At 41.5% G+C, this 17,743-nt stretch overlaps 1 protein-coding gene across 1 annotated transcript in view; it reads left to right on the forward strand.

The window, feature by feature from the left end:
• Nucleotides 1–17,743, forward strand: part of LOC113407031 (adenylate cyclase type 1-like) — a 220,507-nt gene that overhangs the window by 170,532 nt on the left and 32,232 nt on the right. The window contains exons 9-12 of the mRNA XM_026654114.1: nucleotides 1,521–1,676; nucleotides 4,953–5,147; nucleotides 7,702–7,799; nucleotides 13,473–13,557. Coding sequence (XP_026509899.1) covers nucleotides 1,521–1,676; nucleotides 4,953–5,147; nucleotides 7,702–7,799; nucleotides 13,473–13,557 — 534 coding nt within the window. The remainder of the gene's footprint in view (nucleotides 1–1,520; nucleotides 1,677–4,952; nucleotides 5,148–7,701; nucleotides 7,800–13,472; nucleotides 13,558–17,743) is intronic.

Consider the following 17,743-nt stretch of genomic DNA (forward strand, 5'->3'; position numbering starts at 1 on the left):
CCCCCCCCCGAACCCCTGACCCATCTAACCCACCCTTCTCCCTGCCCCGACTGCCCCCCCGAACCTCCACCCCATCCAGCCCGCCCTGCTCCCTGTCCCTTGACTGCCCGCCCGGAACCCCCAACCCCTTCTCCAACCCCCCAGTCCCCTTACCATGCCACTCAGACCAGCGTGTCTGGCTTTGCGCAGCTGCCGTGCTCCCCTGCGGAGCCACAGCCCCCCCTCCCCCCCCAGCACCTGCCTTCCAGATTTGAACACCTCAAAATTCAGGAGTGCTCAAGCTCAGTTTGGGCACCTGTTACTTCATTTCTCCCAAATCAAATATACTGATCCACTGTAACTTGCTGTAGAAAAAGTAGGATAAAATTGAGCAAGAAATGCTTCCCAGTGGTTATTAGGACTGGAATTGCTATTTTCAATAGCCATTGCCTTTTGTTTGTTTGTTTGTTTAAAAGGAAGACAGTGATATTGCATTGGCAAATCCCCCATAGAAAGAGAGAGTGGAACAAAAGAATAATAAAGCACCTCAACTTTTCCTCATTTATGTAGGACAGTCTTATAATATGCATCCAGATATCCTCCAATCACACAAGCTGAAAATTGTTCCACTTTACTGCAGTTCTGTAACCATGCGGGAACCAGTCCTGTCTGTGTTCTGTGCACATCTAAAATTCCTGCTGAATGACCTGCCCGGGGAGCGAGTTACCAGTGACCCAGGGCTGCGGCGGAAGGAGGGTGCAGGTGGGGGTGGGGGGTGAGGAGGGGAGAGAGCCCAGGGCTGGGGCGGCAGGAGGTGTGTGTGGGGGGCAATGGTGTGGGGGTAGGGGGGAGCCCAGAGCTGGGGCGGCAGGGAGATGTGGGTGGGGGGGGTGAGAGCTCAGGGTTGGGGCAGCAGGGGGGTGCGGCGAGGAGCCCAGGGCTGGGACGGGGGGCAGCCAAAATTTTTTTTGCTTGGGGCAGCAAAAAACCTAGAGCCGGCCCTGGTCCCCCGGTTCCCTGCTTGATCATGGTTCCATGGATGCGTGCGAGTATCCTGGAACCAGAACTCTAGTTGCTAAAATGGGAGAGTGAAGGTAAGTAGAACATGACAGGAATGTTCTAAAAAGAAAAGGAATGAACAGAAAAGCTCACTCATGCTTATACTTCTTACGTGCTGCTTTTATTTTCATGGGGAAAATGGTTATTAAATCAAATGAATATAAAGTAGAAGAAGAAATACAAATAATGCCTCTCTTCTACATCAGTCGCTAATGGGTTTTAATACTCTTAGTTTCTATAGAAACTCAATTTTTAAATATTAGTTCTGTTGTGCTTAAAGATAATTTGTTAAACATATTCTATATACTAGATATAAAAAGGAGAAGTATTCTACCCCTAAGAAAATATGGCATATAATAAAATACATTGTTTGATCACAATATTTTCATGCTTATTCTGATCATTGGATGGGATATGTGTATGTAGGTATGTCTATATGTATGTAAACCTGTATCTTTTTCATATTTTTAATTGCCTGACAGATATTTCCAGGACTGATTCTCTCAGACATAAAGCCTGCCAAAAGAATGAAGTTCAAAACAGTCTGCTACCTGCTGGTCCAGCTCATGCATTGTCGTAAGATGTTCAAAGCTGAGATACCTTTCTCCAATGTCATGACATGTGAGGATGATGATAAGGTAATTAATAAGGATTCTCTGAGGTCCTTGAATGTGTGCTTTTAAAATGTCTGTTGCTCCATGTTGTCTCACAAACTAAACCAAAACAGGTTGTTACTACATAAGTGCTGTCAATATAATAAACCCTTGTCTAGAAAAAATTCCCCATCGTTGCTAATATGGTTTTTGCTCAGTAGGTAATAGCAGCTTTAATCCTGAGGCAGCCACAGGTGCCTTATCTGTACATTTCAAGCACCAGGTAAATTAGAGCATAGTAAATTGACTTGGCTTTTGAAAAGGCAAATGGCACCAGGCGTGCTGTCTGTGCTAGGGATCCCAGTGTTCCCACTAGTCCTGGAGCTGAACTGCTAGCAATGATGAGAAACTTTTGCAGAATTTCCCCAGTATAGACAAAGCTTAAGTGTAGCAGATTTCAGGTGCAGAGTCTCCCATACAAGTGCGTGCACACACATTTCACAACTGGCTACCATCTGGGACTTGTCCTTCAGAAAAGAGTCCCTGAGGCCATTGCAGAAATTTCAAACAGCTGTTTTGCAAATCCCTGGAGTCCTCCACAGTTTTCAGCTGATAGCATTGTACATGCAGTAGCATACAGAAAGTAAGTATATTTGTATGCCTATTCATTTCTATATGAAAATGTGAATGGTAACCATGAATCATAAAGCTGATTTGGTGTTGAAACCAAAAGATTGGAAGAGTTGTCAGGTCATTTATTTTGCCAGTAGGTGGCAATGTTACATAGTTTACTGCTTGTATGTCAACTGCGGTAGAACAGGAAGTTCATTCATTGGGATTTGAACTATGTCTTGGACTTACTCTGATATAAACAAGATACATTTTGAAAAACGTCAAATCTGCCTTTCTGGCAGTATTAGAACTTTCCTGTTCGTGAAAATTTTGTTTCTCCCAGTACTGACAGAAACACAAAAATTAAAAAAGCAGCTCTTTTTGGTTTAAATCTCTTATTGCAGCCTTTATTTACCATTTATAGAAATAGCGTAACTCACATAGTAACTCACACATGACATCATTGCTCTGAATTACGTCTTTTAAACGCTCTTTGAGTATTTTGAAAAATCTATGTTTATTCTATAAAAGTTATGTGACAATTTAGTCTTTTTTTGTGTGTGCGTGTATACATAGTACACATACAAAACCTATAGTATGTTAGGGAACTGGCTTAAATTCCCCACAGTCAGAACATTCAAAGTCACTGCTATAATGTTATATTTAACTTACCTAGTTGTGTGTCAAGTGTTTGCAACTTATATGGGACTCTTATCTCAGGGAACATGATGTAAGAGGTTAATTTATACAAACCAACCTGCTCTCCAGGCTTCCTTCAGAGATCATTATTCCTTAAATCATGAAAGCCATATACAGCTCAAAATTCTTTGAAGCTGACCCAGTATTATCTGCATCTGTGCTACAATAAAGTTAAAAAAATTCTCTGACAAAATACTTTACCTTGCAAAAACTTGAGACATCATGAAAGTCTGTAACATGAAAAAAGAGGTAAAATGCATGTTAGAAAATAAATGAAAAAGTAGGTATATGTGCACAGTAGCTGATTTTATGGGCTAATAGCTCACTCCATTTTAATTCTCTTCAACAGAAAACTCAAACAAAATCTAGGTCACTTAATTGAAAAAACAGCCTGCAAAATCTAGTTTAGAAAGCAAAACTATTAGGCACCAAAATATAAGCATCTGAAATGACACATCTATTTGTGTGTGTTAACTGGAATTTTAAGTACATGTTAACGTAGTGGCCCTTCAGATTACATGCTTATTCAATATATTAAACTCAAAAGGCAAAACTCAAGTAGGTATTTTAGCTGTGTCATAAGCATTTAGCACCAATACTATAGTGTAAATATGAGAACAAGAAAACAGTGAGAGAACTGAAAAGATATTTTATTTATGCTTTGGACTCTCTTCCAGTACTTATCAGGGACCACTCCTGAACCAAGCCACTGGTCTGTAGTATTTCCTGACTGATCACTAGCTTCATATATCTACTTTACAGGGAAGTCTGCTTATGTGTGTTAGTAAACTAGCTGCTGACCTGTGTTTATTTGTGTGTTGTGTTTCATTTTGATTTTAAGAAGAGCTGCCCCTCCTGTTTCACACACAGTAAGAAAAGAAACATCTATTCATTCTCCATACATTTAGCTGGTCACCTTTGTCACCTGAGCTGTGACTTTGAAAGGGAATTGTAAAATCTCAGAGATATTTTCTAGGTATATAGCCTTTTAAAAAGTGGGCTATTAAACATTGACAGCACTGCACTGAGACCTTGTAACAAGTTTCTAATAGTGACAGGAAAGATTATTCTTATTATATCCTAGGTGGTAGACATCTGGGTTTTTTTTCCCAAGCTGATTAGTCATAACCTAATGTATTAAATGGCCTTCCCTGACACCTGCAAATGTTTCATAAAGGAAATATGTTTCTGACTATGTAGAAATAGGTTGAGCCCTTCTGTATAGGCATGACAGGGGCACAGCCAGGCCAAACTTGAGTGGCGCAGTCATCCCATGCATCAGGTCGCAACACCTGGAGCAGGGAGCCAGGCCCAGGCTTGCAGGACAGCAGCCACAGGAGTGAGTAACGCAAGAGAAATGGTAACAGAGGAAATATTATTATAAGGGAATCCCTTCATTATCCCTATATTTGTGGCTAAACTTCTGGTGTAAAATTATTCAAAGTCTTATGCTGTGGATGTGGAGAAGGTGAAGAAAAATTGCTTTGCAAATACGATCCCATCCATGTCGTCCTGAACAGCAGAACTGTTCAGAAGCATGGACAGTCTAGGTTAATTTGAGTTGTCTCCGCTAAGCCACAGAATTGAGTTTTTCTCATTTGTGATCAATTTTCTTGTTACCTTGCTGATCAAGTCACCCTGATCTGGGATGAGCTGGCTTTCTCCACAGTGGCAGAGTAGAGTGCTGTCAAGGACAATATGTAGAGGGATTTTTAAGGATGAGGAGTGAAATCATGGCCCCACTGAAGTCAATGGGAGTTTTGCCGTGGAATTTAGTGGGGCCAGGATTTTACCTGAGAAATTGTAACTAATTTGTAATTAGACTGTAACTTGACAGGAGCAAGGACTATGTCTTTTCATGTATTTGTCTACAAATTTGTATTTGCTAAGCTGAACAGATTCCTGATGCTGACTGGGGACTTGGCAATACAAATGATGAGACATTTTCAGTCACGGATAATGTCATTGCAGTGAATAGCTGTCATCCTCTTGTTTTCTTTTCTGCTGCAGAGGAGAGCATTAAGAACAGCCTCTGAAAAACTCAGGAATCGTTCCTCTTTTTCTACGAATGTGGTATACACCACCCCAGGAACTCGAGTAAACAGATACATCAGCCGTTTGATAGAGGCCCGGCAAACTGAGTCCGAGATGGCTGACTTGAATTTCATTACCCTCAAGTATAAACAAATTGAACGTGAGCATAAAGTAAGTGAGAATTTGAATAGGTTCACTGACCAAAGATAATTGGACAGATGGAGTTGCACCTTCGTAGACAAGGTCCAAATTTTGCTCATTATCTTTAAACAATATTACAAGGCCTGACACCTCGCTCCTGCAGAAATCCACAGGATGGGGCTAAAGAGGAGAAAATCCCAGTGATGATTCCTTTGTGGATTTCCTCCCCTGTCATTCCATTGGGAGCATGGGGATTGTATTTCCTGCCCTGCGTAGTAGGCTGCAGGGCCCATACGTAGGGACATATGCGGGAGGCTCAGGATCCATGCAGAGGCACTTGCCTCCACAGGTTCGGTGGTTCCTTATAGTAGCCTACCCCATGTAAAAAGGCCACATTATCTTTTCTGGAGAATTTCTGTAAAGCTGGAGCCAGGGGTTGATGTTCATCTCTCCTGGACCCAGCCCTGGCCTACCTAGTCTTAACTCACATGGTTATTTTTTTCTTTTAAGTGAAGGATGGCAGAAGTGGTCTGATTTTAGACTAATGTAGTAGTAGCCCTTTTTTTCCCCCTCAGATGTAAGCCATACAGTCAAGGGTACGTTGTCACCTCTGATTAGTGTCCCACACACAAAACTGAATTTTTACCCATTAATATTCATTTCAAGATGCCACAGATTAATCATTTAATTTTCATTCTTTAAAAAGCAAACAAGCCCTTCCTGTATAGTTGTAAAAAAGGGTGAGGTTTACCAGTGAAAATGGAACAGCTCTTTTGGGGGGTAAAGGTATATGGAATCTTGTGAAAATATATGTTTAGAGCTTTTAAAAAAGACATTTTGTTTAGCTGGTGATTTTGTGTGGTTTACAGCAGAAAGCGTCTGCAAAGCTGCCCTAAAGGAGGAGCCAAGGATTCCACTGGAGAGAAGGGAATCCTCGAGTCATGTAAAGCCATTTTAGCCAGCTCTGTGCCTCCCACTCCCTCGCTTCCATGTAGAAGGAGTAGACACTGCAAAGACAAGAGATGGGGTGGGGGGTGGTGTGGACAACAAAAATCCATAGAAAGAGCTTCAAAGTTCTATTAATTTGGGAAGAAGAAGAAAAAAGCAATAGTTTGTAAATTCCATAACCTGGAACTTTTGGGGGCTAAACCCCAGGAGATGAGCCCTGCCCCTAAGAATTTCACAGAAGACAACCCCTAAGCTGTTTGTGAAGTGCATTATAGCAGGGCTGTCACCTGTGCACTTTCAAAGTGCACTTACATCTTACAGACTCACAGGGTTTGAGCATGTGGGACCCTAGGCTCAGCCTCTGCACACTTTACAATGGTGCACATGCAGTCTTATGTAGCTGCACACTTTCTAAGCTTAGCACCACATACCAATCTCAGTTACACTTGTGTAAATCCTGAATAACTGTGAGTGAAATAAGTTCAGTTTGTGCTGGTGAAACTGAGATCAGAATCTGGCACTTAATGAGAAAACATATTCAAATTCTTCTTTACCTGTGCAGCATACTAGTTTCTCAGACTCATGCCTTTGTTACACCAAAACCAAGGATTCACTCACATCTCTCAATAAGAGGTATTTCCATGCCACAAGTCAATGTTCTTCCCTCAGCTGTTTCAGTTGAAGGGCTGTTTGAAAGCAGCAAAGATTTTTCTTAATAATGGGAAAAGTCTATTTTTTCCTCCCCATTCTGTCACAAAGTAGCTGAACTCTTTTTGCTCAAGTATCAGAGGGGTAACCAATTCACCTCTGGGCTGAGGTCAAAGCTGAATAATTGCAGACTGAAAGGTGAATGTTTGGGAAAGATATGGGGTACAGAAACAAAGGGTGAGAAAGGAAAGTGTCATGCAGCCTTAACTACATCAGATACTGAATAATAACATTTAAAGTATCAGGGGGTAGCCGTGTTAGTCTGAATCTGTAAAAAGCAACAGAGAGTCCTGTGGCACCTTTAAGACTAACAGAAGTATTGGAGCATAAGCTTTCATGGGTGAATACCCACTTCGTCAGACGCATGTAATGGAAATTTCCAGAGGCAGGTATAAATATGCAGGCAAGATTCAGTCTGGAGATAACGAGGTTCGTTCAATCAGGGAGGGTGAGGTCCTCTGCTAGCAGTTGAGGTGTGAACACCAAGGGAGGAGAAACTGCTTTTGTAGTTGGCTAGCCATTCACAGGCTTTGTTTAATCCTGATCTGATGGTGTCAAATTTGCAAATGAACTGAAGCTCAGCAAAAAGAACAGGAGTACTTGTGGCACCTTAGAGACTAACAAATTTATTAGAGCATAAGCTTTCGTGGGCTACAACCCACTTCTTCGGATGCATAAAGCTCAGCAGTTTCTCTTTGGAGTCTGGTCCTGAAGTTTTTTTTGCTGTAGGATGGCTACCTTTACATATACATAATATTTAAAGATATTTTCTGGGTGTGAATTAAAACACGTTCATTGCTACGTTTGTAAATATGTGGAAATATAGCAGCACACTCTATTTTAAACCACAGTTGTTCCTAGTTTAGAGTCAGAAGATATGGTATAGACGCTTCACTAACTGTCTTTGTGCATCTCTTCTCATTCACAGTACCACCAGCTTCAGGATGAATACTTCACCAGTGCTGTAGTTCTTTCACTAATTCTAGCTGCCTTATTTGGCCTTGTCTACCTTCTAATAATCCCACAGTAAGTATCTCTTGCTATTTAAATTCAAAGCACAGCATTTTCAAGGATCTTGTACACAGATTCAAACATTAGCTGTTCTGGAGCGAGAACTGAAGCACATACTACTAGATCCTGTAACTCAGCAGGGAAAATGAGACCCCAAACAACAAAAGGCATTTGAAGGGATATTTTGAAAGTATACAGACAAGGTTGGTAAACTTTGAATTCAGTGGTAAAACAATAAATCCAAACTCCAGCCTTGTCCCTTCCACCTGTCTACAAAATCACCATTATTTTTAGCTGGCTTGTTTCAAAACAAATGCTTCAGTGCTCATCTTTGGGGGTTTTTCACATTGCCAGCATCCTACCTCTGATGCTCAACCCCTTTAATAACGAACAAATTAGTAAAGTATGCATGCAGAAGAAGAATACAGTAGAAACTTGCTAAATGGGACATTGCTTAGATAATTCACACACACAAAATGTTGATCTCTCCCCAATTCTCAGCAAAGGTTTACTAGCAGAGCAGCACTGTAGTGAGGTCTCATATTACTAATACCTTTAACTTTTAGAATATTTACTAGTTTTCTATGAAGTCTTATCATAAGTATTTAAAACTAAGCTGCACTGGAGAAATAACAGAGCCAGGAATATTTTGTGATGTAGTATCTTGTCTTTTGATTGTACATTTGCTTATTGGCTAATTCATATAATTCAGTAATTAGCACTGAGTCTCATGAATTGATTCTAACTGGTAAAGAAGCAGACATCAGAGTCAAGTTTCCATGGGGTTATTATAGTCAGCAAGTGGGGAGAATTATTAAAAAAAAAATGTTTTTGACAATATCCTTTTTAGGGTGGGATCTTCAGAAGCACTCAATATTAGGCTAACTCTGTTCCCATCCAAGTCGTTAGGACTTTGAATGTGAATAGAGGTAGGCCATGGCTGAAAATCCCACTGTCACGGAGTGGCTGACCCCTGCAATTGAAGTAGGTCAAGCGCCCCTCTGCAGAAGCAGGTATTCCCAGTTGGGCCAATTAAGGGGGCAGGGCTACATCTGAGGTTGTAAATGGTTAGAGGGAGTTCCAGTGAAGGGATGGTTGTGGGAACAGGACGAGAGAGAGAGAGAAAGCAAGCAAGCTAGCTAGCTGCAGCAAGCAGGAGTGGCAGGACTGCCAGAGTCCCCTGGGAGGGAAGGCAATGAGAGCCTGAGACATGAAGGGTGAGCTGAGAAACTGTGCTTTTGGCTGGTTGTTAAATTTGGACAATAAAATCTTGCCTAAAAGAGACTGTGGGTGTGAGTGAGCCATTAGCAAGCTGGGGAGAAACACTGCCTTATGACACCCACCCTTAACTCTTAATTCAGTGATTCCCTACTAAATTTTCCTGGTAGTTTTAAACTAAATTGTAGTTTAATAAGGTTCTGTAATATGAAAGTCTGAGCCACGTGTTTATTGTTGAAATAATAATAATACTTTAAAGGGTTATTGCCTCTTTCATCTGAGGATTTCAAAGCCAGTTACAAAAATCAGGGAATTAACCCCCAAAAGGCCTCCCTGAAGTAGGTAAAACATAGTTAGGAATTGCTTCACTTAATTTCAAGGTAACGCCCAGCAGCAGCATCTAGAAGTTCAGGACAGGAAGTGTCAAAGTATAGCAGATGCAGTTGAAACTTGAGAATGAACTTAAGGGGACAAAAAATATAGGGAATTGGAAATATAGGAAATAGACTCTTATAAAAAGGGGCATAGTTATTTAGTGACCATCTGGTCAGACCTTCAGGTTAACATCTAATCTGACAGCCCACAAGCTGATCAGCACTACTGAACACCATGCTGTTGCACTGGTTATTTACTGATTTAGACAGAAAAGCTGCACTTCCCAAATAACTAGTACCACTCTCTGCAGGATCCACAGGAGGGGTTCTTGGACAATGTTTCTTCTGAGTACTGACTTGGGCAGTTCCTTTGAAGGTTGTGACAAAATCACAGCCCACATTGCAAAACTTCGAAAAAGCAAATTCTTGTTAGGAAAGCCCTGATCTCCCTTGCCCACAACACTTTTGACTTGGAAATGCTATTTAAATGGCCAAAAGCCACATGTGATGACGAAGGAGATTCTGGTCAGTAGACACAAAGAGAGGCTGAAGGATGTAGGTCATGTTATTGCAACAGGAGCGAAAATATAACAGAGCAACAAAAAGCTTGACGACTCTAACGGGAGAAATATTGCCAGAGGGAACGTGCAATGACAACAACAAAATCTTTCATATTATTTCTCCGTGTTAAAAGCCAGACTCTGGTCAGTCATTGCATGAGCACATAAAGGGGAAGAAGCCTTTGCTCACTGTGCTGTCTATTAAAGGTTTGTGACGTTCCCCAGGGTACAACCTGGATTCTTGGGCAGCTGTGCCCCTCAGTTCTCTGCTCTCACACAGCCTCCAGCATATAAATTTACCCCCAGTTATATTGCAAGAATGCTTCAATCAGACAGCCTGCCACCCTTGAAATATACAGCAGAGTGACACCAGCAAATTCCCAGTCCCTGACTTTCCCCCAGAAGTGTGCGTCTTCTACTGCCTAGCACAGTACAAGCTCATATAAAGTCTGTCATTTCATTAATAGAAATTAATATGCACAAACCTTGTTATCGCAAATGGAGTTTCCCCAACACTTCAATTCAAACACACACTGGCTTAGATAAAAACAATAAACAAGTTTATTAACTACAAAAGATAGATTTTATGTGATTACAAGTAATGAGGCATAAAAGTCAGAATTTGGTTACAAGAAAATAAAGGTAAAACACAACACAAACATAAGAGTGAATTCAAAGAAACAGATTTCTGTCACCACATGTTCTAGCAGTTTTACTGGCTGAATCTTTCAGCCAGGATCACTTCCCGGTCCAGTAATGCTTCTTTTGTCTTTCAAGCATTGTTGATGCCTTGAGTAGAGATGAAGGGAGAGAGGTAATCTGAGGAGTTTGTTCTCCTTTCTTATAATATTTCTCTTCTTTGAGAATCATCTTCAGCTATGCTTCAGGCAACAACAAGTTTGTGAGACAGGAACTTCCAGCTGTTTCTTTGCCAACATGTAAATTTATCGCTCACACCTTTTTTCTTTCCTGCTAAAGAATGGCCGCTTAACCTGGTGATAGTCCATTTGATTTTGATTAACACCCAGCTGAGGTGTTGGTTTGCCTTTTGTCCCTAAGGAACTGTTTTGTGCCTGCTTTTCTAAACTTTGAACATGTCTTATACAGTAGAATTTAATAACTTTACATACTGTGTTGCCACACACATTTTACCAGGACAGTAATGTTCAGCAGATTATGAGTTTTCAAATGATACCTCACAAGGCATACTTTGTACCAAATTTATCATAGTCTTGTGGAAAGGGTAAACATAGGGATACAGACCATGACAAGGCTCTGTCACTTTCACAGTCCTTGTGATCAACTAAGCTAAAGGGCTGCACAGACAAGTGGTGCTTGCCTCACCAAAAGGAGTGGGGGAAAGTTAGGCCATGATCCTGTCTACCTACGCTGGCAAACTATGGAGGACACTGTACGCTTCACCACCTTCTGGGGTGATGCAGCAGATGCGCCCCTCCCAGCTAAGGTGGTATGAGGCTGTACCATACAGAAGCCAGTGCTTTAAAAGCATGGTAGCACCTGCTTTCTACTATTATTATTAATATTTATATTGCGGCAGCAGCTACAGGCCAGCCAGATCATGGATGTCACAATTCAGGGCAACTGTACCTGTGTTCCCCTTCCGTGGTCCAGAAAGGGCACCCACTCTTAGGCTCATCAGCCATCATCGGTTTTGGATGAAGACATGCATCTCTCTCTTCCTCCTGATCGGAGTGATTCCAGGCTGCACAGTTCCCTGCCTACACTGTGAATTCCCCAGCAAGTCAGAATGCTTCAGCAGGCCTGCTTTGCCTTCTCCTCAGAGGCTATAACCAGCATAATTACCCATAGTTAAGTTACTACACAGCTCTTTCTAAACAAGCACATTTATTCTTAAGGTAAAAGCATTAAAGAGAAAACATATTACAAACAATAAAAGAACATACACACATGCTAATAAGCTTACCAGAGATCATCCCAACTCCAGCATGGGCTCTCGCAGGTGGACAGGTCTTTTAACCCCCCACTGTTTTTTCTGTGGTTACAAGTTTAGAACATGTTTTCCTCACAACAAGAATACCCCATGAATAGGTCAAGCCCTTCCAACACTTCCCAGGAACGATTGGAGCCTCCCTTGGACAGAAGATTCTGTCCATTTGCTGGATCAGAAAGCAGGTCTTGAATCAGTGTAAACTCAGGCTATTTATCCAAAAGTCCTTTCTGCCTGTGTTGGTCTCTAGAAAATCCAGTGAATGTGAGCCTCTCCTGGTGGTGGTACCTCTTGGAAGTTGTTACAGCCTGAGTGAATTTGCCTAATCCCCTCCCTGCCCACTTCTTAGTTTCTGGAGGGTGGTGGTTTCCCCACTCCATGGAAATACTTGCAATCTCTGGCCCACAATGATGCATAGACTTAAGATCCCCCAAAGAGATATTGCAGGAAAAGGCCATATCTGTCACAATGGAGACATTGTGCCAGGCTCTGTACAATCATATAGCAAACAGTAATTCCTGTCCTAAAGAACATACCCCCAGCTAGAGTCGCTCACAATTTTAAAAAAATGTCTCAGTAAGTACTGCAGGACTTCTCTAAATTTTAAATCAGGGACACTTATTGGGATCATATAGTGACTTGGAAAAATTCCACTGTAAAGCAGTCAATCTCTTCTTCTTCCACTATTGGATTCTAAACCCCTATAAAAGCAAGAACTTTTTGGTGGTGACAATAAAGAGCACAGACATAGACACAATGGCCTATAAAAAGGTTACGCAATTTATATGCTCCCTCAATCCTGGGGCTTACCAGGGGCCAGCCTTGCCCGTGCATAAATTAGCACACCTGCATGTATGCTGTAATTTATGGCTGACTATCCACATACTCAAGCGACTAGTGCAGCAGCCAAGGATCCTCAAGATGTAGGAATGCCTGGCCATATCCCCTTTCTCCTAGTCTCATATCCTGCTTTGGGGGATGGGAGGGAATTTGATACAGGAGTTACTGTAGCTACTCTGCAGTACCCAATTTTTTCCCTATGCATGGGGAATTCTCAGGGTTGAGATCTGTTAAGTTTCCGGTTGCTTTGCATGGAGCAGCTGAAATGGAGCAGCTAAGATCCAATTCAATAAGTGATCGAGTGGACAAACCTCTAATCTTTATAACTCTTCTTTCTCTCACAAGGAGTTAAAGAGAGAGGAACTGCGATAACCATTATATATCAGCGCAGGGGTCAGCACCACCATGTTGCACGACCTGAGACCTAATACAGTTGATGCTCTGAGATTGTGTGATCCCCTTACTAGGTTCCTGATAGATACTATATAAAAAAAAAAGTACTGAATTGTCATTCTTGAGAATTTCACTAAAGGATTTCTGGCAACACAATAGGAAGAAGGTTTTAAAAAAAATGAAAACTCCCTCTGTGTCCATCAGTTTGATATTGGGGGGGAAATCCCACATGCATTGCTCTGATCCACCAAATGGCTTTAGAAAAACACCAATACAGCTAGCTCAGATATACTCTTTAGTTGCATTGCTTTACTGCTATATTTTTTTCTTCTAGGAGTACCATAGTCCTTGTCCTCCTGGTGTTCTGCATATGCTTCCTAGTGGCTTGTATTATGTACCTACATGTCACACGAGTACAAGTAAGTGATTTGAGTCTTCGTGATACCTCTTCCTTCAGGAGTTTTATTTGGTGGTAGTTATTTGGAACCTGGTAACACCTATGTGCACTTCATAGCATGATGTAATCTGTGTATTTTTCTAACCTGCCTAATCTGTAGCAAAGCAATGCATTAGAAACTCCAAACAGAACCAACAAATCTGGGACTAGCTCACTTTAAAGATGTCTCTTTCCCTCTGCTAGACATGTTTTTGAGCAGGTTTTCAAAATGGTAATAAAGCAGAAGGACATTCTGCACACTGTAGAAGGAGAAAATCAGGGTAGGGATCTGCAGAGACTAATTTTTCTGGTGAAAGTCCTCATTGGATTAGTCTTTATTTGGTATTCTCAGATAAAGAGCAGGAGAAAATATCCACACAATTAATCAGCTCTGCTGATTAGTACACAATTGTTTTAAATTAAGAAAAATACCCTTTGGTTAGAGGAGAGGAATTGTTTTCTTGGAAACATAAATAGTTTAATTAGCAGAGTAACTGGTAAAAAGCAAATCTTTATTTACAAACATATACAATTATTTGGGAGTAATTTTGTTAGTCTCTTTTATTTCAAAAAGGCACAGTAGTTCATACTCATGCAGTTTGTAAGAAATCGTTCCCATTATTAAGGTCCTTTGAGGCTAATGTAAACTTAAGGTACGCTCTTGCTGTTGTTAAAGTCAATGACAATCCCTATAAAGGTGTTCATCACTTCACTGGATTGAACCCTATATCTGAAAACAGAGAGAGAAAATTCCATATGTAACATCAGCAATTGTCTAGAGAAGCAGCTTAGCCTTGTTTGTGGAGTGTGGGACTGGGAGCCAGGAACTCCTGTATTCTAATCCTGGCTCTGGCGCACTCTCTTGCTGTATGACATTGGACAGGTCACTCAACTTCTCTGTGCCTCAGTTTCTCACATATAAAATGGAAAAAATAATAATACAGGTATTTACCAACCTTCTTAGGGAATCTGGGGTGATTAATTAATTAATGACTATACAGTGGTCCTGAAAATAAATGTAAATAAAGGCAATGACATGCAAAAACCTATGTTAATATAGCGATTGCAATCTTAAAATCATAAGAAAAAGGCAGGAAATGCAAAAGTTTAAGTGTAACTTTAACTCGACCAAGTCTTACATGAATTACTTATACTTAGTTTTTCTAGTTAAATTTGTTGCTTATTTAATTACGCTTCATACTGTATGTAAACCATAAAATGTACAGGATATACAATGTGGCAAGATTGCAGTTGGAACCTTTTGTTACTTGTTTGTCATTTTAACTATGCAACGTTATCACTGTACTAACAGAATATCCTGCATTTTATTATTGCTGTTATTGCTTTTGTGAAGAACAAGAAAATTATCCTTGAATTACTTCCACTGCAAACTGCATCATTCACTGTACAATGAAAAAATGTTTCCTGTCATACGATGGGATTATAGTTATCCTTTGTTGTGTTAGGTACTGAATCACATCACCTGTGTAAGATGCATATTGGACTTTGTTCCTGGCTATGAGTTCTGTCCCCTGCTGCACTTTGTAGTATTTGTCACAATGCTGACCCTTTCCCCTTATCATAACACAGTAGATTTTCAGCAGTTGATTCTCATAGTGGACAATGTGTGAAGATACTGTGTGCAGACCAAGTTTACTGCTGTACGAAAGATTTGTTCCACAATATTATCATTGTTTTATTAATGTTATATCCCAGATGTTCCATCATATTTTAATGATATTGACAGATGATCAAATTGATTCCTGGCGTAACTTTATTGCACTCACTAGGGATCAGTTTATCCCATTCTGTTTTAAACATGTTGTTTATAGCAATCTACTATTGATATTACAATAATGGTTTCTCTTGTTACATCCATGTGGGGTGTTATCCCTTGGTCCACATCGAAGCCAGGATGTATTTCAAGATCACATAATACACACTGAGTTTTGTTTTCCTCTGTTGGTGTAATAAATTAGCCACAGAATTGGTATTCCTATGTTTTTTGCAATACAAATGAGTACAGTTCACCTGCAATCACCGACCATACATTCTGTCACTGCCATGCATAGGGGTGACATAAACCCAGTGAGTCCATGTCTCCACATGTGAAAGGGAGAGCAGGAGTTCCAGTGCATGATACCTGTTCCTACAGAAGCCCCTTTGTGGTACTCTGCAGTGAGGTGTATATGGTATTTTCTCTGTTCCTCATGCAGTTCGGAGGATACCATGTGTAAGCCAATTGAATTGGGAAGACTCATTAATCTCTAGTTGGCCTAGCCACCATTAGAGGGGGAAACATCCCCAGCTTCAGAATCTACTGAATTCAATTCCCAGTACAGGCCAGTATTTGTAACCTCTGGGTGAATCGTCAGCAGCTGGGATCGAACATGGGACAGCTGAATCTTTAATAGATGGCCCTCTATTGCCTGAGCCAAAAAGATGCACCTCTCTTAGCCAAAGCTGTAGCAGGCTCATTAATCTTAGTTGGCCTAGCCACCACTAGAGGGGGACAGAGTGCCATACCAACCAAGCATGGCTTACATATATTTACCAGCAGGCATACAAAAATTGGTTCTCCCTCATCGTCACTGGCCTAAGCCAAATCCAGCCCAGATGGGGCTAAGCACCTTCCTTGTCTTAGAAGCACACTGATGTTCCCCCACTGAAACTCCTTTGTCTTCTAGGTCCTGGTCCTGGTCCTGCTCCCATTCAAGTCATTGGGGGTTGACTTGAATGGTGCAGGATCAAGCCCCAAGCTATAGCAAATGTGCCACTTATTTGCAAGCCAAGGGGATAAGGAAGCAAGCAGCTCCCCATGGGACCAAAGTAGATCAGTATAACTCAACCCAGCACGAGTGCACATTCCAGGCAAACTGTTACCCTCCCTTTCCCACTTTCTACCCAAGAGCTTCATTTATATTCATAGACTCATAGACTCATAGACTTTAAGGTCAGAAGGGACCAATATGGTCATCTAGTCTGACCCCCTGCATGATGCAGGCCACAAAAGCTGACCCCCCCACTTCCCCTTAGCTCTGCTGTTGAAGTCTCCAGATCGTGATCTAAAGACTTCAAGACGCAGAGAATCTTCCAGCTTGCGACCCCTGCCCTATGCTGCGGAGGAAGGCGAAAAACCTCCAGGGCCACTGCCAATCTACCCTGGAGGAAAATTCCTTTCCGACCCCAAATATGGCGATCAGCAGAACCCCGAGCATACAGGCAAGATTCTCTAGCCAGACCCTCATTTGACCAGCGATGGCCGTTATTGCCTAATTGATTAGAATCACGTAATCCCATCAAACCATTCCCTCCATAAACTTATCTAGCCTAATCTTGAAGCCAGAGAGGTCTTTCGCCCCCACCGTTTCCCTCGGAAGGCTGTTCCAAAATTTCACCCCTCTGACGGTTAGAAACCTTCGTCTAATTTCAAGCCTAAATTTCCCCACGGCCAGTTTATATCCATTCGTTCTCGTGTCCACATTAGCACTGAGCTGAAATAATTCCTCCCCCTCCCTGGTATTTATCCCTTTGATATATTTAAAGAGAGCAATCATATCCCCCCTCAGCCTTCTTTTGGTTAGGCTAAACAAACCAAGCTCCTCGAGTCTCCTTTCATAGGAAAGGTTTTCCATTCCTCGGATCATCCTAGTTGCCCTTCTCTGTACCCGTTCCAGTTTCAGTTCATCCCTTTTAAACATAGGAGACCAGAACTGCACACAGTACTCCAAGTGAGGTCTCACCAGCGCCTTGTATAACGGAAGCAGCACCTCCCTGTCCCTACTAGAAATACCTCGCCTTATGCATCCCAAGATCGCATTCGCTTTTTTCACAGCCACGTCGCATTGCCGACTCATAGTCATCCTGCGATCAACCAGGACTCCGAGGTCCTTCTCCTCCTCAGTCACTTCTAACCTATGCGTCCCTAGCTTATAACTGAAATTCTTATTAGTCATCCCTAAATGCATCACCTTACACTTCTCACTATTAAATCTCATCCTATTACTAATACTCCAATTTACAAGGTCATCCAAGTCTCCCTGCAGAATATCCCGATCCTTCTCCGAGTTGGCAATGCCTCCCAACTTTGTGTCATCCGCAAACTTTATCAGCCCACTCCTACATTCGGTTCCGAGGTCAGTAACGAATAGATTAAATAAAATTGGACC

Source organism: Terrapene carolina, unplaced genomic scaffold (genome assembly GCF_002925995.2).
Source record: "Terrapene carolina triunguis isolate 2854851 unplaced genomic scaffold, T_m_triunguis-2.0 Scaffold180, whole genome shotgun sequence".
Classification (NCBI taxonomy): Eukaryota; Metazoa; Chordata; order Testudines; family Emydidae; genus Terrapene; species Terrapene triunguis.